General features: G+C 23.2%; 1 protein-coding gene across 8 annotated transcripts in view; it reads right to left on the bottom strand.

Moving 5' to 3' along the window:
* LOC129605537 (uncharacterized protein DDB_G0283357-like) overlaps positions 1-22,045 on the bottom strand; it is a 107,817-nt gene that overhangs the window by 34,249 nt on the left and 51,523 nt on the right. For all 8 annotated transcript variants that reach the window (XM_055515355.1, XM_055515356.1, XM_055515358.1 and 5 more), the window contains exon 2: positions 1,879-2,361. In XM_055515355.1, the coding sequence (XP_055371330.1) occupies positions 1,879-2,330 (452 nt within the window). In that variant the 5' untranslated portion in view covers positions 2,331-2,361. The remainder of the gene's footprint in view (positions 1-1,878; positions 2,362-22,045) is intronic.

Here is a 22,045-nt window from a genome sequence, read left to right as displayed (position 1 = left end):
TGTTAAAAATAAAAAAATTTCAAAAATTTTTCTCATCAAATTCGTGACTTGGGTAACTTTGTTTTTAACTATACAAAGAGATTTTGTTGTTATAATAACAATTTGTTAGAAGTTTTTATATTTTGTTTTGTACAATTTTTATTTTATATTTTAATTTTAGTAAATGTTGAGTGGTTAAATACGTAGAAAACCTGGGAAATGAAGAGGTCGAGTAGTGGAATGAACTGGGTCTAAAACTGTCTTTATAGAACCTGAGCCGAGCATTAGTAACATAAGGAGACTTTTAAGTTGAGTATTTACGAATGCGGTAGGGCGTGCCCCAGATTTTCGAGGGCTCTGTAATGTGCAGTCGTCGCTTAAGGGCTTCATTCTATGAATAGTATGAGTTGAAAATTCGATATTTTGTGACTGGGTCATCCTTCGATTTTGATATATTTTTGACGAGAGCTTGATTTTAATAAAGTTCCAAAAATTTTAAATTCTCGTGGTAAACATATTTTAAAATCCTATGTTATAATTGCCATATCCTGACAGCAATAATGCACAGGAAAAATATATCTTTTTAGAATTCTTCTTTGCTTCTTCACACTATACAGCTTAATTTGTCTTGAATTCCTCATTAAAATGAAAAACAAATTTTTTGTTTTTTTCAAATTTTTGGTTTTTCTTATCTATAGTTATATTATGTATGCATATCAACATATCTGAAGAAAATTTAAAGTTCAATTTAAAATAAAAGTTTTAAAAGGAATTAAACAAGATTAAAAACGACATCATAAATTTTTTTTTTTAAAAAGTTTTCTTACGTAGAAATTTTGACAATTTTAAGTTTTCAATAATTTTAAAAGAAATTGGCACTGTGTAATAAGTTCTAAGGAAATTGCATTATTGAATTTATGTCACTTTACAAAAGCAGTGAAAATAGAATCAAACTAAGAATTTTTTTGATATTTTAAGAAATAAAAAACTTGAACTGAATGTAGAAATTCAATTAAAGGCATTACTCAAAGTACTCATCGATTTTATTTCTTATAATCGAACTTCTAGACGTTTTACGCAGTTTGGAAACGTCTATTTACCTCGGTGTTGTTTAGCATGCAAGCAATATTTTGTAGATAAAACAAAAATAAATTGCTCTTTTAGAAAGCTAAAATAAACAATAAAAATTAATAAAACTGCTACAAAAATTTTGCATGAGGAACAAGAATATTTTTTTAATTCTCTATAACTATTACGAGTATACTCTGTTATATTTCAAAATATAATTACATATTTATATATTTAGGCCTAAATTTTGAACTATTTAATGTTCCATAGCTCACATAAATTATGTTTATAGCTTTTATATTTAAAATGAAATTTTCAACATTCTATTAACAGTAACAGCAATTTTCATATTAATTATGCTATTAAAATCGTGTGTGTTATACAACAAACCATAAAATTATTTTGTTCTACTTTTTTTTTTTATTTCAGTTTTTATAAACAATTCTATCATATAGTAACACCAATTTTAATGTTTTTAACCCTATGTCCATGTATGTACAATAAAATATTCATTATTTTTGTACTTTTGCAGTTTAAGATTCACCCACCAAAAAGGAACAAACAAAAAAAAAAAATAGAGAAGAAAGAAAACCAAAATGAAATGCATTTATTTTGCATATTTCACTAGAAACGTGATATTTCCTAAACATGCAAGTTTAAAATCATTTTCAATATAAACACGTACAAATACAAAGTTTTCATACAATCCTTATATACATAAGTTATACATACATATATACATTGTATTGATTTACATGAATTCATATTATATTTTATACATATTGTTATACGTTTGATATATAAATATAAAAAAAAAAATTAAAAATTTACCTTATATTCGAGGAATTTATTGGTGCGTGCTGCGGTAATGGCTGATATTTATATGAATTATTTGTAATGCTTCCTCCACTTGTTCCGATACCACTTGTGGTTCCGGTACTATTACCACTTAAACTACTTGAACCACCAATACCACTAGTACTACTATTATTATTACCACCGATACCACAACTAGTTGTACTATCTGATTCAATTATTGTTGTTTTTGGATCACTACCACTATCACTGTTACCGCTACCACTACCACTAATACCACCACCTAAACTTGTATTACTATTACCGCCGATACTACTTGTACTACCAGCACCGCTACCACCACCTATACTTGTTGTAGCAAAATAAAAATTTCTTCCACCACCGGTTGTATGCGTTGGCCTCTGATAGTGATGATTATGATTTGCTGCCGATCCTGAAACAATTGTTGTCAATGTTGAACTGACCATTGTTTTTTATACACAGGTTTAAGTAACTGAACTGTAAGTAAAATTTGTTTTTTTTTTGTTTTTTTAGAAAAAGAAGTAAAGAAAAATAAGAAAAAAAGAAAAATTAGTAAGGAAAGAGAAAATATGAACGAAAAATATTTTGTTTTTTTTTTTTTTTTGTTTTTTATAGTTATTTTGAAAAGGATTGATTTTGACATTGGACATACACATGCATAATAATATTTACATAATAAATATATATACATAGATACATAAAAAAGCATATTAAGTTTCATTTTGCATTTAATCAAAAGCATAATAAGAACTAGTAAAAACATAAAAGAAAAAAAAAATATTATGTTGCAGCGAAACAAAAATTCATTGTTGTAAATCAGTGTTGCCGTTTTAAAATATTGATTAAAAATTTATTTTATTTTATTTTGCACAGTAGAAGCATTGTGTGCCTCTTAACTTGAGTAAATTTCCATATGTTTGGAGGCTCATGGCAAATACTTTAAAAATTTTAGCTTTGGCGGTCAAAGAAATACCATAGACTAGAAATGTAAAAAAATTACATGACCGTCAATGATATTTGGACTGCCAACTGTTATAACTTACAACAATAACTTCTAAAATAGTTTTAAATTTATAGTTTCTAATTTAAATTTATGAAGATTTGCTGATAACAAGCTATAAAACAGAATTTCTGGATTTTCAATATAATTTCATTGAACCGTTTTTAAAGTTACAAAACAATCTCAATCAATACAAACTTGCAACACTGATTACGTTCAAATAAAAAAAGGCTTAAAAGTATAATACAACATTATTAAAACTTTTCCAAATTAACATTACTTTTTTCTAACTAAATTTCTATTTTCACGGAAACTAAGAAAATTTATTAATTTTTTCTAACTATACAATTATACAAACTTCCATTAGAATATTTTTAACAACAAAAGGGGGGCAATAATTCACGAAACCAGTAGAGTAAAAACTAAGGTAAAAATGAAATTATAAATTCAAAAACGGGCAACAAACAAATAAAAACCTTTAACGGTGAATTATAATATTACTAAGAATATGTATGTATGTATACATAAAGATTAATCAATAGAAATAACATTATACGAATTTCAGTAAAAGGTGTAACAACAAAAAACAAAAACCAATCATGTAAAGTAGAAAATTATCGATGTATTACCATCATACATACAGTTATAAGTGTTATACTGAATATATGAATAAAGTTTAATATTAGGAAGAAAATATTGCGGTAAAATACAGTTAGATAAAAAGGAAGAAAATAAACAATGTTAGTTTTTTGTTTAAGTACACAAATATATTTCTCTACATATATATATACATTTATGTATATATACAGGTATGTAGAGAGAAAAAATTTAACTGTAACAATTACAATAATGATAACATAAAACTAGAAAAAAAAAACCAACAATTTTGTAGCTTAAATAACAAAATGTATTAAAAAAGAAACAGTAACAATATGAAAAAAAGAATAAACATAAAAAATAATAAAAAAAAAGAAAATTATAACAGTGATTACATTCCTTATCAACAACAGTTAAAAAAAATCCTCTACCGTTATTGCTTGTTTATAGGAACAAAATATACAAGCAATAACAGTAAAAGTATGCAATTTTACTCATTTTAAAATCGCAAGGTTTATACAACAAAAAAAAAAAAAAACAGAAAGAAAAAATTAACAAAAAAAAAAATTTTGGAATGCAAAAAAAAAAAACAGAAAAAATAAAAATTTTTGCATTTTATTTTTATGATGACGGTAGGTAAAACAATTTTTCTGTCAGTATTTTTGCATTTTCTTCATGTTTTTTTTTTCTCTGTGTATTCTACATACATACACTGTTAATGGTAAAGTTTATATATTAAACGTACTCTTTATCTATTATGTAGGTATGTGCATATATGTATATGTGTACTTAAGGTTCCTACATTTATTTATGTAAATATATGCTTTATATTTTGTCCGTATATAAAAGAATTTTTATCAGTGGCGATCGGAATATTTTCGCTTTAAATATAAAATCATAAACTTTTATGCTTGTATTATGAAAAAAAAAATTATTACAATTTTATCAGCATTTCAATTTTATATTTTTGATGTTATAAAAATTTAAAGTTTGCGGAAAACTTTTATGCTCATGTAATAAAGGTTACAATAACAAAAAATATGGAAAAAATTAATGAAAATTGTGGTAAGGAAAATTGCATTTAAAAAAAAGATTCTTATCAAAAAATAGTAAGATAGGTGAAAATAGTGAGAAAAAAAGAAAATTTTAATAAAAAAAAATGGTTAAAATTTCAATCAAAATTATTGGTATTTTTCAATATTTGAACGGATTAACGCATATAAAAGATTGAAATGTGTGGATTTGATATAGAGGAAGCAATAAGAAATTCGAATAAAGTTCAAATTCGGGTAAAAATTCCTGTGTTACAGTCAAATTATTTTAAATTAAATAATGATGGTGAGTTATAGTTTAAGTTTGAATTAATTCTAAATTTTGCTTTATTACAACAACATAGTTGAGTCTGAGAGTTATTATTTTCAGAAATTTAAATATTTAATTTCTGTTGCAATACAGAATTATTTCTATAGGCAATATTATAGCATAATGCAAAAGTTATTTTTCGAAAGAATGACTTAAGAGGAGTGCTTCAAATAGAAGTTTGCACAGTCAATTCTCAAAATGAAAAAAATAGCTCGGATAATTATTATAAATTGCAGTGCTACTAGGCATATATATTAAAATATAAATATATAAGACTCGTTATATATTTTTAGGCCGGTTCTTTTACTCGTATAATACATAAATATTCGGATATCGTTCTAGCTCAGCTTTCTATATCCATATATATATATACATATATAGGTACATGTATACAATACTATTATCTCTAATAATCATTTCAAAGAAGTGAGCTAAATTGCAGACTTAAATTTTTATTTGAACAGACTAGATTCGCATATAAGTATTAATATACTCGTATATCCTATAAATTACTTAATTCAAAAAAACTTTGAGTATAAATGATAAAAGTATGTGTAAGAAAAAATCTTAAAAAAAAAAATCTTATTTACTTAAAATATTTTTTTTTTTTTTTTGCTTTATTGAAATTTTTTTTAATATAATTTTTTCTCTCCTTTATAAAAACTGAATATCTTGAAACACTGTCTCAAGTAGCGTAAGATCGAACGGAAGTAATGCCAGGTACAAAAATAATGAGAAAAAATTTTTCTTTGTTTACTGATATAAGAACGAGAATCATAATTTTTTTGATCAATTCTGACAACTATATGGTAGACAACAGCAATGTGCCGAAATGAGTATTAGTTGAGCATAATACGGTAAAAAAAAATTTATTCTTGTAACCACCACAACAAAGAGTAATGAAATCAGAGAATTGATTACTATACCAAAGCAAAGAGAGGAAGCAAAGGAAAGCAGCGAGATCAAATCCGAAAACAATTAATTATATCAAAGAATTTTTTAAAGCTGATTCATAGCTTGTTATATTAAACGTCATAAGTTTTGATTTGATTTTCGAAAATCAAAATTTATAGTCAACATAGGTTATTTATTTCGGTCCTATTGTATGGAGCTTTATACATACTTTTATTCTGTTACTATATAAGAGCAATGGAAAATAGAAAAAAAATTAACAGGATATGGTAAAATTTGTAAAGAAGCAATCGAATTTTTATTGATTGATTGATTTAATTGATTAAATTCAGCATTATTCTGTAAGTTTTTTTTTTTTTTTTTGGGAGAAAAAAAGTAGTTAAAAAGTAGTTTTTAAAAAAAATTTTTTTTTAATGGTATCTTACAAGTTTTGAAATAAATATTTGTTTTTGTTAGTAGTTTGGTTTAAGTAAAAAAAATATAATATAGAAGAAATTTTTTATAGCAAATTTAATTTATTTGTTTGTTTCGAACACAAACTAAGTGAAAAAGCCTTTCAATCAATTTTATTGAATCACATCGAATGAGTACTACAAACCAGTTATATATTGATAGTGGAATTTATTAAGATTCTTTCTTTGAATAGAAGACCTTTAATAAAGTAAAATTTAAGTAAATTTTCTGGATTGTTTGGATAATTTCAACCATATATCACAGTAAATATATTGAGGAAATCTGACAGACTCTATCAAGCATTTGCTACGCTCCTTTATTATTATATTTCATTCTTATTATATAAATCTGTTATATTGCTGGAAATCTTTAATCACACGATCGTTTTGTTATTGCAGAGCTTTAGAATCATTTTGATGAATTATTTTTTAACTCAACTCTATTTATGTTATTATTATTGTGGTGAAACTTAGGTAATTTTCATATTTCTACATAGACATAATATATTTTACGATTGAGTAATAATAAGATGGTTTTCATTGCCCTTGGAAGCTGAATCACGATTGTTGTTGAACAAAGTGAGTTTAGGCATGTAGTTTTCGTACTAAAAATTAATGTAGAAAATATATTTTTTACAATAAATTTTTTTTATCAAAAATTTTATTTTAAATCTTATTTGATTATTCTATTTTAGCAGTGTAATTAAATGTTTTTCATTTACATACATTCGATATAAATGTAATTCAAATGAAATTTTCTAAAAATTTTAAATTCAAAATAAATTTACAAATTTTCTATTTCAAACTTGAAAACCTTAATGCATAAAACATATAAACCACCAACATTCTACATCAATGGTATGGAGAGTGAAAAAGAATTTCTTTTATTATTGGTATTAGTCATATCAAATGAAATCTATAATGATTACATATTTAAATTTCGTGATTATTTAATAATATCAAAGATTATAAGATTCTAGATGAAAAATAATGTTATAAAGACCCCATCAATATACGATAATTCATAAAATGAAATTATGGTATTGAAAATTTTTATGAGTTTGAGTATTTTTTTTATAGGAAAAATCGTGTAGGATAGAAAACGAACAAAAAAAATGTATATACATAGAGAATTTACTAGAATATTACAAAATATGTATTTTAAGTATTTTTTATTGAATAATCCCCAAGGTCTTTTGTTTGTTTATCATAAAGAAAACTTTACTCGTTTCAATATTAAAAAAAATTTTTCAATTTACATAAGTTAGATTCTAAAACAAGGTCGATTTCAATCATAAATTAATTTGGAGTTAATATTTTATTTTTCTAATAATTTTGCTTACTTCCTAATAGTGTATTTTAGCATTAAACTGTTTTCTTAAATTACAACTTTTTAGAACCAAATGATTAAATGAATGATTGCAATAAGAAGACACAATTACCACATAATTTTTATTAAAATTTTTGGTGTTTATTTTAATATTCCGTTTCCTTCAGCTTTATATTTAAAATTTTAAACTTAAACACCAAGTATAATATCGTAACTTAAATCTTCATATTTTTTAAGCAATTCTTCTCAATTTACCTCAATTTTTTTCTGTAAATTTATCTAATATAAAAGATTTTGGTCAAGTCTTGTTCTTTTCATAGAGAAATGGTTGATTAATTTCACTTCATCGTTTAATACAATACTCTACTCAAAAGATTTGTATTTGAATTTTAATATTTTTTTCGGAATTCATTTAAATACGGTAATAAGCAATCACTTAGTCAGTATAGAATTAAATGTATTCCATAATACACTAGAATGGCACTTACAAATCTAATAAAACTTAAAATGTTAATAAAGAGAATTAAATTTACAAGACATTTTATATAATTAAATTGTATCATACAATTTTTATGACATACTTACATATACACACAATCTACATTTATTATCGAAATTATATAGGTGTCAACATTAAATATTATTTATTCATTCCAAATTTTTTAAATATTTTGTTGATAGAAAACTAAAATATTTTTTTTTTTCAATTTTATTCGAATTTATTTTTATACATGGTTTTTCTAAACTACTATTTTGTACTATTAAAATTTATTTCAACAGTGTCATTTTATTTTATTTCCGATTTAGTTTTTTCTGTTATATTTACGATAAATGGTTTCATTCGAATTTTTTGCCATTCCCTTTTTGTTTTTTAGTTGCTCAGGATTTATACACCATGAATAATAAATCTTTTCAATTTTTTTGTACTACATAAAATTCTATTTTTTTTTGTTTTTTGTTATATTTAGTAAAATTATACAATATTAGAATACATTATTTTAGATTTTAGATTTTTTAACTATTAAATTTTTCCCCATTTTGTTTTTTTTTTTAAATGCACCGAATCGAAATTTAACAAAATAACCAGAAATAGTAGAAATTTTAACAATGTAGTAGATGCAAGCATACAAATGTTACGAGTATTTTGGAAATAAAAAGTCCTGATATGTACTCGCATATAAGAAAGAATATGGTGTGATTTAAACTTTAAATTTGAAATTTTTTTTTTCTTTATACAACAATGATAATAATTTTCCACAAAAAGAAAGTAGGGAGGAGAAAAAAGTTGCTCTTTTTCTAAATTTAAACTTTTAGTCACATGGGTTCGCTACTTTTATTTATAAAAAAAAAAATTATTTTTTTTTAATTCAAATAAATTAAAATAAAAAAAAAAAACTTTTGTGTTTTTCATTTTTGTTTTCTTTTATAAAGTGGAAAATAAAAAGGATTTCAACGTTCTGTTGCAATGAACCCATTAAATTTTTTTTTTTAACAAAAATGAAGAAATTTCTTATATTTTTCCTTTTTGTAAAACAAGATATGAAAACTAGAGAAAGAAAAAAAAAAAACATTGTGTTTATTCTTGAAAAAGGATTATGAAATTGTAATTGCGGAAATTCGAATAAAATAATTTAAGGATATTTATTTTGTTGAAGATTATTCCATAGTTTTAATAAGAGTGGCTACTAATTCTTACTTTTATGAAAAACAATATCATATTGGAAAGGAATTCGTTGTTGCAATCAGTTTCGGAGAAATGCCACGTAAAGGAAATTGATGAAAAAAATTATTCTCAAAATAATTTAATAATAATGTGGCGTGTCCTTTTTAAAAAGTTGTGGCTTATATTCGGTGAAAATTTACTAAAATCCGATATTTTTGAAATAGGAATTTTTCAGTAATTTTTAAAATTCTTTAGAATTGTGATCTGTTTTTGATTTTGCATCATTAGTAAGAAATAACTAAGAAGATAGTTGTTTTGATCTCATTATTAATTAAAAATTGGGCAAAACTTTGAACAGGATTTTCTGTAGTGCATAATATAGCAAAAATAACAAAGTCATGAAATTTTATAAAAATTATTTTTTAATAAGAATTGGACGAGAATAATTTTAGTTAAGCTTCAAATATATTCTATAAATTTAATATTTCTGAAATGAAATTACCAAAAACAAAATAGCGATTTATATAAAAAGGGAGAAATTTCTTGGATTGGATTTTTGCCTGATTTGAAACTGATTAGTGTATATTAAAATATTAAGTGGAACCTAATCAAGAACTATGCATTTTGATTTACGTAATTAAATAAAATAATTTTTCATAATAAAACTACAACACTGTTATCTACAAATCGTTATTATTCCCTTTGGAAATGTACACGATTTAAGTATCCTAGAGTTTATTCGATCAATCGTATGTCCTTATTATACCATTTATTTTTTTACAAAAGTTTTAAAGTAATTTTCCTTTTTCTTTTATTTTTTTTTGTTACCACTACAAAAACTATATGCAACGTTTTTTTTTCAACAATGCATTCACAGTTCCATGAAGTACTTTTTTCTCTTTTCATTTTTTTTAAAAGAAAGCTTAGAATAATGCAGACAAGAATGTGACCTGCATAATAATCAGAATAGAAATAATAACAAAAGAAAGTATAGAAAAACAAGAAACAACCAACCAAACGAACTTATAATTTTAGAACTTTAAAAATATTTAACAGAAAAAAAAAAGAAAAATTCACGAACACTAAATAAAACGTTGTTGAATTGAGTGAGTGTCTGTGTGTTGAACAAATGAACAAAAAGTGGAAAAACTTTACTTACATTTTAAATTTAATTTCATATTTATAAGAATTTTATTTTAAAATTTTTTTTTTGGGTGTTATTTTTTTAAATGTAAAGTTAACTTTTTACTATATAAGGACTAAAAGAAAGAAATATTAAAAAATAGAAACGTACAGCTGCTCAATTTTTTTTTTGTCATTGCAAACATTTTTAGTATGAAGGGGGGAAAAAAAATGCGCAATATTTCTTTTTCACGTAAATTACATAAAAATGAACGGGATAAAAAATTTTGTTATATCGTCCTCGTATATTGCATATAATAGTTTTGGATATTCAATGATTAATGTCCGAGTAAAAGTCACATTTGATTTATATCAAGTCGGAGTATTCATTTTTTTCGTTTCTTTTTTTTATAGGTAGTCATGGAAATGAGCAGCAAACAATAAGACGTTTAGTTACATAAATTTGTATTCCAGTTATACATTTACATTGCCTTAAAAAATTTTTTCATTTATTATTAAATTTGTACATATGTATATGTTTTAAGGAGTTGAGTGTTTAAAATTAATTGTCCATTTTAAAGTCTGACATTTGGTCAAAAAATTTACATTTTTTTTTTATTTTATTAAATTACAAAATTTGGTAAATTTGGGGAAATTTTATTAATAGTTTGGAAAAATTACGCTGGAAAATATTTTATCTAATGTAAACAGTCGCAATGTTGGGCATTATGCGTCGTTTTCATGCGTTATGAAAACTCACACGCAACAATTGAGAGAAAATAAAGAGATCACTTAAGTTTTGAAATATGATAAAAAGTAAAGTAGAATTTAAAAAGAGAGGAAAAGAATTTATAAGAAAAAGAGTCTAAGAACAATGAAATATGATGTACAGATGTACCATACGAGCAGAGCAGGAGCAGATATCAAACCAGTGATAACTATTAACAGCCGTTAGAGTTTAGAGTTTTAGCAGATAACAGAATAATGGAAAGTTGAGGTAAAATTTAATACTTGCTATAATCTATAAAAACAATATTATTAATTTTACTAAACATCTTCTTGAGTAACCGAACCCATTCTTCGAAATATGGTTTAATTAAAATCTTGCAGCCGTCCATGGTAGAAAAGTAATAAATTCTGAAGATTTTGTGACGTTTGCCTTATTTGTTCTTGAAAAACTGAGCGATCGTACAGCTTAACGAAGATGTGGTCATAAATTTTATACAAAAGCTAATATACCCTTCACTATAACTTCAGATGTAGAGTATAAAAAAGGGGACACAATATAATATTTTTAAATTTATGTTAGGTGTACCTATGTTATGTTCCCAATCCACTTAAAAAATTAAATCTATTACAAAATTCTATTTTAAAAAAGATTTCTATAGAATTGATTTTATAATATGGACAACGAAGATACCACACCATACATTAAATTAAAAAATATTCAATTCAGAAATCAAAATTGTGGTATTACTAACGATAACACTATTGTTATTTTTTTTATCCTTTTAATTTAATATGTGCATATAGTACGAAACAAATTAGCATATCATTGTACTAAAATAGCAAAATCTGTGTCAAAAAATAAATCACTTTTTAAATTCTTATACATATTTTTTTATGAACCTATAAAGACCCCTATTTAAAATAAAGGGTGCAGTATTATATAACGCATTTCATAAATCATAGAAAATGACAATGCAGTTAAGAATTTCAGTTTAAAAATGAAAAACAATTAATTTGATTCATCAGTAATTTTAAACTAGGAATGGCTATTAGATATAAAATATTTGAGAGCTTTTTCGTTTGAAATTTTAGTTCTGAAACAATTAATTTTCAATAAGCAATAAAATGGGGGGGGGGGGGGTTGAAATTAAAATATTTTCTAGATGCTTTGAATAAATCAAATTTAATGTATCTTTAGTGTTATTAAAAATCATTAAAAAAAATCTAAAATGCAGTAAATTTTTGTGTTAGTCATTATTTTCACAATGAAAGTGAGCATTCTTAAACCCTGTCGTAACTTTTATATTTGAAGATTATGTAAGAATTGAAATTTTAGAATGAGACAAACTTATAATTTATGTTTTCTATTAATTTTTCTATTAATTAACGATGCATTTGCGTCTTAGAGTTGAAAATAAAAATAAAAGCATTTGCAACTTAATAACAATATCCCTTTTTTTCTGACAATGAACTTGCTTTTATTAAGTTTTTCATAAACCTTTAGTAATAGAATATTATTTTAATTTCTTTTTGTATTTAAAATAGATAATATGCCCTTCTTATTTTGAACTAATTTGTCAAATGACACTATATCAAAGAATATTTTAAAAAAATCATATACAAATAATTTCAACAAATCAACATAACAAAATTAATTGTAAAACTAGAAAAATTTTACACTTGTAAGTATTCACTAATCCTTATATATGTACCTATTCTATGTGTATATGAAAATGTATAGAATTTTCATATTTATTATTTGAAATTTCGTTGATTCTTACTCATCAATATGATTTCAAAATAGTGTAATCGTAGAATTTCTTTTACATTATTACAATTTTGTATACATTCATATATATATTAAAATCTAGATAAGCTGATATTTTACTATTAAGTAAAAAAGTCTAGACTTGTATAACAAATAATTATTTTTATTTGTAAAAATGACAATAGAACTTAGTTGGTATAGTGCAAGGGTAAAATAAAATAAAACAAAAAACATATTACACATTTGTACAAATTCAGACAAAATTCTATTAAATTTCTTATACAGTGTTAATTATTATTTGCAGAGAAATACAAGTAATTACAATTTAAAGTTGAGGTAAAATATAAAAATTCCATTTCTCTATAGAAGTATGTGTATTTGTGAATACAATTGGAATCCTATGTCGGTAAATTTTTCTGGTATTTTCACATAAATCGTGTTATTTGGGCTGTATTATACTTCATTGATTTATTGGAATTGGGCGGATTTATTTGTACTAAGCCTCGTCTTATGGTATAGTTTTAAGAGGAGTAAGTCGTTTACGAACAATATGATACGGTTAAAATTTCAAACTTCTACTTTATATATACTGGTTACGAGAAACACGAGCTTAAAAATTTGCCAAGAATTTGCACAAGAATTTTTCAAATTTAAATTTTATTGTATTGCATTTGTTCACGGTATTTCACTTTGGAAGAAGGAAAGTCTTTTCTTCTAACGTCAGCGGAAGTCAAAAGATTCCTCCAATTTCGATTTAAGAAGTTGACAATAAATATAATTTTACAAGCTATGACTACAAGGGTTAAGAGAAAATTGTCACCCCATATCTCATATGATTATTAAACAAAGCAAATTACAGATGATCGATAGACCTATAAAAGCTAAAAATAATAAACTTTTACAATTTATTCATACATATTATGAATAAATTGTAAAAGAGTCGGATAACTATTTATATAAAATATTAATTTATTTATTTACGTAAAATTATATTATCAACTTTGTATGTCAGTTAAATAAGTTTATTAAATTTAAATTTATTTTAAGTAGAAATGAAAACTTATTTAAGTAAATTAATAATGAAAAGAAAGGATAATAAAGTTATTTTTACTGTCAATAATAATAAGAAAACAAAAATTTGGAAAACAGAAAATTATAAAAACCAAACAAAATATTATTATCCTTTCAGTTCAATGCTTTCTTCTAAATTTTTTGATCCATAACCAATGTAAGTATAACATGAAAATGATGAGAATTTCTGCTATATTTCATTATGTACGTATGTACATACAATATATAGATTATTAAAATTCTTTGATATTATATTTTTTGCTTATTTCTCTTAATATTTATATACTTATAATATAGAATTCGTTTATATATGTAAATATTGCTAAAGAACATATTAACTATGAAATAGTTAAGTAGAATTTTTTTTGTGTATAAAAATTATCAAATTTCTCTTATATGGTAGATATAGAAACCCCTTTGTTTCATTTCATATATTACAAAATATTATCAACATATCATATAAATCAGCTTAAATTATATATCGACTTGGGAATTTTCTTGTATTAAGAATGTCTCTTTGAAGTATTTTATGAGTCTTTATAATATATTTGCATTTATATAAAATGTAACTATATGCGATTATATCGAAATTAATAGTAAACAAATATCTATGTAAACATATCATATCTATATATGAACATAATAATTTTAATATGGAAAGGACTTTCTATAGAAAAGAACAAAAAAAAAAAAATAAAATATATTATAATATAAAAAAAAAACAAATCCTTTTACAAATTTTATTATGTTCTAAGACTTTACTTTTTTTTTTACTTTTCCTTTCTGGTGTATAATGTTTTTTGCACGTATTTAAAGAAAATATCCTTTCTGTTGTCCTTCTAGATGTTATAATTTTTTTTTTATTTTCATTTCTCTTGTTATATTATTATTATTTGTATAAATGTATTTCTATGAATATTACACTACTTACTTATGTTATATGAGAGTGTACTTATATAAATTGATTATATTAAGAGAGAAACTTGATAACGTACTTTATTTCATAGAAATACATAATTTTATTTTTTTACTTTTTGTTTTTCTACATATTTTATATATAGTTAAATACATACGTATATGTATATATAGGAATATTTAAGGTAGATATGAGAGTGGGAGAGCAGAAATGAGACAAAATAATATTTACATATGTATTCTTGTGTCTCGAATTCCCGTGACATATACTCATATTTTATTTTTGTCGACACGCACATATACTTGTTACAAAAATATGAATATACGCTGACAATTATAAAGTCAGCGTATATTTAAAAAAATTAGAAAATTTAACAAGTTTGGGATATGAATGGTTGTTGAAGTTTTTACAAGGTGGAGTAAACAATACTGTGTTCTTTACGTTTTATATAAAACTATTGAGTTTTAAATGAAAATTATAGAGTTTCTTACGTTTTATGTAAACAATTCGAGATTATTTACGTTTTATGTAAAAATATTGAGGTTTTTAAGTTTTTAAACGAAAAATATCTAGTCGTTTACGTTTTATACGAAAAAATTACATTTTTTATATTCTATGTAAACAATTCCAGGTTATTTACGTTTGAAGTAAGAGTATTAATTTTTTTACATTTTACGTAAACAATTCCGTATTGATTACTCTTTATAAAAAATAATTGAATTTTTTACATTTTATGTAAACAATGCCAGGTTATTTACGTTTTATGTAAAAATATTGAGGTTTTTATGTTTTTAAATGAAAAATATTGAATTTTTTACGTTTTGCATAAAAAAATTGATTTTTTGACAGTTTACGTAAGCAATGCCGGGTTATTTACGTTTTAAGTAAAAATATTGATTTTTTTATATTTTACGTAAACAATTCCGTATTGCTTACTTTTTATAGGAATAAATTGAGTTTTTTACATTTTATGTAAACAATGCCAGGTTATTTACGTTTTAAGTAAAACAATTGATTTTTTTACATTTTACGTAAACAATTCCGTATTGCTTATTTTGTAATAGGAATAAATTGAGTTTTTTACATTTTATGTAAACAATTCCGGATTATTTACGTTTTATGTAATAATATTGGGGTTTTTAAGTTTTTGAATGAAAAATATAGAGTTTTTTATGTTTTGTGTGAAATCATTGAGTTTTTTACATATTATGTAAACAATTCCGGATTATTTACGTTTTATGTAAAAATACTGAGGTTTTTATGTTTTTAATTGAAAAAATATTGAGTTTTTTACGTTTTTCATAAAAAAATTGATTTTTTTATAGTTGACGTAAACAATTCCAGGTTATTTACGTTTTATGTAAAAGTATTGATTTTTTACATTTTACGTAAACAATTCCATATTGGTTATTTTTTATAGGAAAAAGTTGAGTTTTTTAAATTTTATGTAAACAATGCCAGGTTATTTACGTTTTATGTAAAAATGTTGGGGTTTTTAAGTTTTTGAATGAAAAATATAGAGTTTTTTACGTTTTGTGTGAAAATATTGAGTTTTTTACATTTTATGTAAACAATTCCGGATTATTTACGTTTTATGTAAAAAATATTGAGTTTTTTACGTTTTGCATAAAAAAATTGATTTTTTGACAGTTTACGTAAACAATGCCGGGTTATTTACGTTTTAAGTAAAAATATTGATTTTTTATATTTTACGTAAACAATTTCGTATTGTTTACGTTTTATGTAAAATTATTGAGTTTTTAATTTTTTATACTAGCCATAATTAGTAGATGGTTTCGAATAGAAAATAAGTATACCAAATAGGAATAGAAAATAAAGTATACTAAATTTCAATGTTAGTAAAAATATTTCGAAAATATGGTAATGACTGATTCTTTAGTTTCTGAGATCTTTAAATACAAAAACACATTATATCAACGATATTTCATATTAAGCTATATTTATATGTATAAATTGATCTAATTTTAGAAATATTTTGTCAGCCAAAGTACACTTGAAAATTATCTGTTCCACCTTTAATAAAATCATCCAAATTCTTCAAATAAGATATATAAAAATACTTGACTAAAACTACAAGTATATGTGAAAATTAAAAGACCATTCCCCTTTGACTTACGCTAAAAATAATATGTTACATTTTTATACATTATATAAACTTATGTATATACATATGTACATACATATTTTTTATATAAAATATACATGGGTTTGATAAGAAATTGAAATTCTTGAATTGTATCCAAAAGGGATTAAGACTTTTTCAATTTAATTTCTACATATTATATAGTTGTATATGATGATATATCATTGTAAATGAAACATTGTATCTAGTAATGAATATTATATTATTATGATCTAGATAACACATGGGGGAAGGAAATTTTTCATCGGAAGCTCCTGTAGAGTTTTCAATTTGACAATTTTTTTTGTTTTAATTTTATTTCTGCATATATTTAAATTAATATTTGAATTTTTGTATAAAAAATGTCGGTATGATTTTTCCTAATTCGTTTGTAATTTTATAAGTGAGAGGAAAATGAGAGTTAGTATTTGAGTATTTATTTATTTTAAACACATATCAAATTCAATTAATTCATTTATTTAATCCAAAAACTTCAAATGTATATTGATGAATGCAACTTAAAAATATTAGTAAATTGTCGTCAAACATTTATAGCCAAACATAACGTAGATGAATGTATTAAAAATTATCGAAATTATTTCAACTACTGCTCAATAGTTCAAAAAATAGCTCAAGAATAATTAGAACAATATATTTCTTTTGTTCTTGTTTCCTAGAATTTAATAAATAGACAAAAAATTTAAAGACCTTGTACTTGATTAAGAGCCTGTTATTAATTATTAGAGTTTTAGTTTTAAAATTCTACAATAACACAATTAAATCTAATTCAACATCGTTTTTCACAAGTATCAAATACAATAATTATAACTGTTTTCTCTACGTACTTCTCATCATATTAAACGAGCTTTCATATTAATATTCCTACAATTGCCAGTCAATATTATTTTTATTCTAAATTTTTTTTTTTTCAAATGTAAATTAAACATTTTTGACCCTTTAAACTTTTCATCATGTTTCTTAAATTTTTACATATTTTTTATGTAGTATGTCTGACTTTTTGTTTTTTGAAATTAGGTTATAATATAATTTAATTTATGTATACATTTTAATGTATATATGTAAATATTATTAAAAGTAAAAAAAAATGAAAAATTAAAATTTTAAAGAAAAGTTTTTACTAATGCAAATTTATGCAAAGTTTTTTATACACTTGAAATTTTAACAAACTGTTCTTGTTACTGGTGTTCTTATATACTTATTCCATATACATAGAGTGTATGTAATACACTTGAATGTATAAAGAGCACAATTTAAATTAAAAAATTTTAAATATTATTTCTATAGCTGATGTTAAAAATATAAAAAAGAAAAGTTTAAATTTTCAAAATGTTTTCTTTTTTATTTTTCTGAAAAAGAAAGTCATTATGTGATGGGCAGTTCTATATGTAATATATATAAAAAAAAAAAAAAAACTATTTTTGGTAAAATTCCAAAAATAAACACTCTGTGAATGACAATGAAGGAGTTTTAAATACAAATTTCTAGTTTCTTTTTGTATAATAAAATTAAAAAATTTAAAAGGAAAATGGGTAGTTATTAAATGGCGTTGGTAGGAGGAGGAAGGCGAGAACTAATTTTAAATATTATGAGTATAAAAACACAATAATATATGTACATGAAGAGAAGACTGAAATGACTTGGTCCGAGGGTCGACCTCTGCCAACCAATGTGTACATACATTTATTGTATGTGTATATCAGTTACATTCTTTTATATTTTTATATGTATAAGGGATATGGAAATTAACTTTTTGTCAAATAACTTTTAATAAGGCGTTAATAATATTTATGGTAACAGTATATGGAGTATTAGAATTACAATGTGATCCCTGTTCATAGATATAAGTATATAATAATAATACAAGTATATTATAGTGCTTAAATATTGCAAGATTAAGAAAAAGAGAGAAAGAGAGAGAGAGAGAAAAGGCATGGTATGTAATGGGAATATCAATTTTCTTTTGTTTTTTATTAAAATAAATTTTGTAATTTTAAATATAGTTTTTTCTCGTTTTTCGTCTTTATTAAGGATACTTTGTGTTTATTTAAAAATTAAATGAAATTTGGGTATTAAAATGATTTTTAATAAATAATAAATTTTTTGTAAGGATTTTATAGGGTTAAATATTTTATTATTTAAATAATATTTTTTATTTAAACAATTAATTGACCAATTTTTAATTAAAGAGAGGTTCAATATAAATAAAATTTTATGATATTACTCGTATAATGTTTAAATAATATGAATATATTTTGGTAATTGTTGGTATAAACAAAATTTAATAATTATTTATTAATATTTTATTAATGAAATTTTATTATTATGGTTTAGGAAAATTTATATTCTACATTGGATAGTTATTATTTATTGAAAATTAAAAATTTTCTAGTAAATTTTTGTATTAAATTTAAAAATTTTAACATGATTACGAATTTTTCTTACATATGAAATTTATTTGCTAACAGTTTAAATTTTTTGAATGAAAATTCTCATGTAACATCATTTACAGGCTATGGAAATAAAAATTTAACAAATTTTACAACGATTAAATTTTCGCCTATCGCTAGGCAATTTTTAATTCAACAATACCGAAAAATATTCACTTAAGAAATAATTTTTAATAAAAATTGAATTTTTTTTTTAAATTGTTGATAAACTTCAATCTTGCTCAACTTGAAATACGACTTTCGAATTCACAAAAAACATTTCACTTAAAATAATATGCAGCGGCGGATGTACCTTGTAATGCAAAGAAAGAATTTCCAATGAGCGCCAGAAAACAAGGGCGACATTAAAGCTTAAAATAAAAAAACAAAATTTTATTAAAAAAAATTTTTGTTCCAATTTTATTCCACGTGTTTTCCAAAAATTTTATATTATTCATTGCTGGCGCACATTTTAAAAACCGCGTATAAGGCCTTTGAACAATTCAAAACCGGGTCTGATCATATAGGTATACCGAAATTTTCATGAAAAATTAATTAAGAGGTGTGCAGATGCGCTTCATAAATAAAAGAAATAATAAAAAAAAATAATTGTATTCTTAAAAATGTTTAAAGTTAAAAAACATTTTTTAATTCATGTTAAATTCTAAAACAAAATTAAAATTCATGTTGTACAGAAATGGTATTTGATGTGAGATTTATTCAATTTAATGCAACATTTTAAAACCTTTAGGCCACCTTTTATAATCTTGTTTCTTTTTTTATGTGTGTGTATTCATTTTATGTTCTGTTTAACATAATTCCCTATATATTTTGTTAGATTTTCGTTAATTGAATTTTAAAATATACTTGTATGTAGTTTGCATTAGAATTTTATAAAATATTTTTTCAATTATTATTTCATTTTATTTACGTAGTATATGAATGCATATGTATGTGTTATTTGGATAGGTACAAGAATTTTCCATTAAATATTTTGTTCTATCATGACAATAACAGTAAAATGGGATACTGCATTGCATTCAGGTTATAAAATCATTTTTAAATCTATTAAGTTTGATTATATGCTTATATAATTTTATTGTGTATACAATTTAGATGGCCCATAGTAGAAAATATCAAATTTTATGGTTTTTTGATTTTTAATTTTTTTTCCTCTTGCATTATTTAAGAGGAATTGTTTTGTAAATTATTATATTACTCATATTGAAGATAAATTGACTGCTGAATGAACCACTTACTTCTGTTAATCCAATATGAAAACCGCAACATTTTCCTTGGTATGTCAATAATTTTGCAAGGAATCCAATTGGAAATTCAACAAATTTGGTTTATTGGGATTAAGTGAAGATGTTATGACAAGTTATTTTCAATATAGGGCAATAGTTTGAGTTGCATTTTCGAAGATTGAGTATTTTTCAATAAAATTGGAGTTTGGAATCTAATATAAAATTTAATTATTTAAAATTTGCAAAAATTATATTGATTTTTAATATCATATTCGCTATAGTCTCCAATCGCAACGTTATTAATTATATTGAACACAAAGTAATAAAGAAAAAAAATTTGAATTTTACGGAAAAAATTCTTTAAAAAATGATCAACATGTTTTCTAAAAGGTGCTTTTAAAATAATTTTATAAAAAAGTATTTTACGTAAAAATTTGAAAAATTCAATATTATAAAATAGTTTTTAGAATAAAAAATAATTTATCTGGTTTTTGGTTTGAAATTTTCTAAATATGCGTTTGTTTTTGAATTTCCACCGTATATAAAAAAATTTATGTGAAAATTAATTATTGAAATATTATGAAAAATATTCAAAAGAAGATATTCAAAGTATCTAAAAATAATAAAAATTTGTATACCCAAAACACATACAAAGCTTTATGGAAAAAAAATTAAATTCTGTCGTCGATAAATTTGCTGCAAGTCACAAAGAAAAAACAATTAATTTAATTTTATTTTTAAACGTTTTTGTAATTGATTCAAGTTTTTGGATGGATACGAATAGTTGGTGCTCATTTTAGTTTTGGTAATTTTAATTCCATTTTTATTTTCGTTCTAGGAATTTATTATACCAATTCCGATTCGATAGGGATTTGGTATACAAACTCAAGTTGAAATTTTGCTAACTCTTAAGGATTTCGTACACGATTCGAAGTTAAAAGAACTAATGCAACTAGATGCCACTAATTGTATACTAATTGTAAACTAATTGTAAATAGGAAAGTAAACACAGAGTTCTTTGTAGTCTAAAACTTTCTTAACTTATAAGTGGCATAAAACAATTTTTGTTTCGTTCTACAATAACCACATCCTCGATGAATGAACTGTCCAGTAAGTTAGTGTAATAAAAATAAACAAAAAAAAAAAAGATTTTTTATTTGAATTTGTGGGTATATAAGGTGGTCAACTACATAGAAGAAGGATATGTTAAATAAAATGGAAAATTTAAAAAAACAGTATAATAATATGCCCCGTAAATATACAGTGTCTTATACGACTCGGTTAATATGTCCTGCCTTACAGGTTAACAAAGTATAAGTCGAAAATTTGAAGTTATTAAAACTATTACTCAATTTCTTCACAAATACTAATATGTTAACAAAAATTATATGCTTGTGAATAA

This window comes from Condylostylus longicornis, unplaced genomic scaffold, assembly GCF_029603195.1.
Source record: "Condylostylus longicornis isolate FDR11 unplaced genomic scaffold, ASM2960319v2 ptg000013l, whole genome shotgun sequence".
NCBI lineage: Eukaryota > Metazoa > Arthropoda > Insecta > Diptera > Dolichopodidae > Condylostylus > Condylostylus longicornis.
The sequence above is the reverse complement of the archived record's forward strand: the minus strand, read 5'-3'. Positions and strand labels throughout refer to the sequence as shown.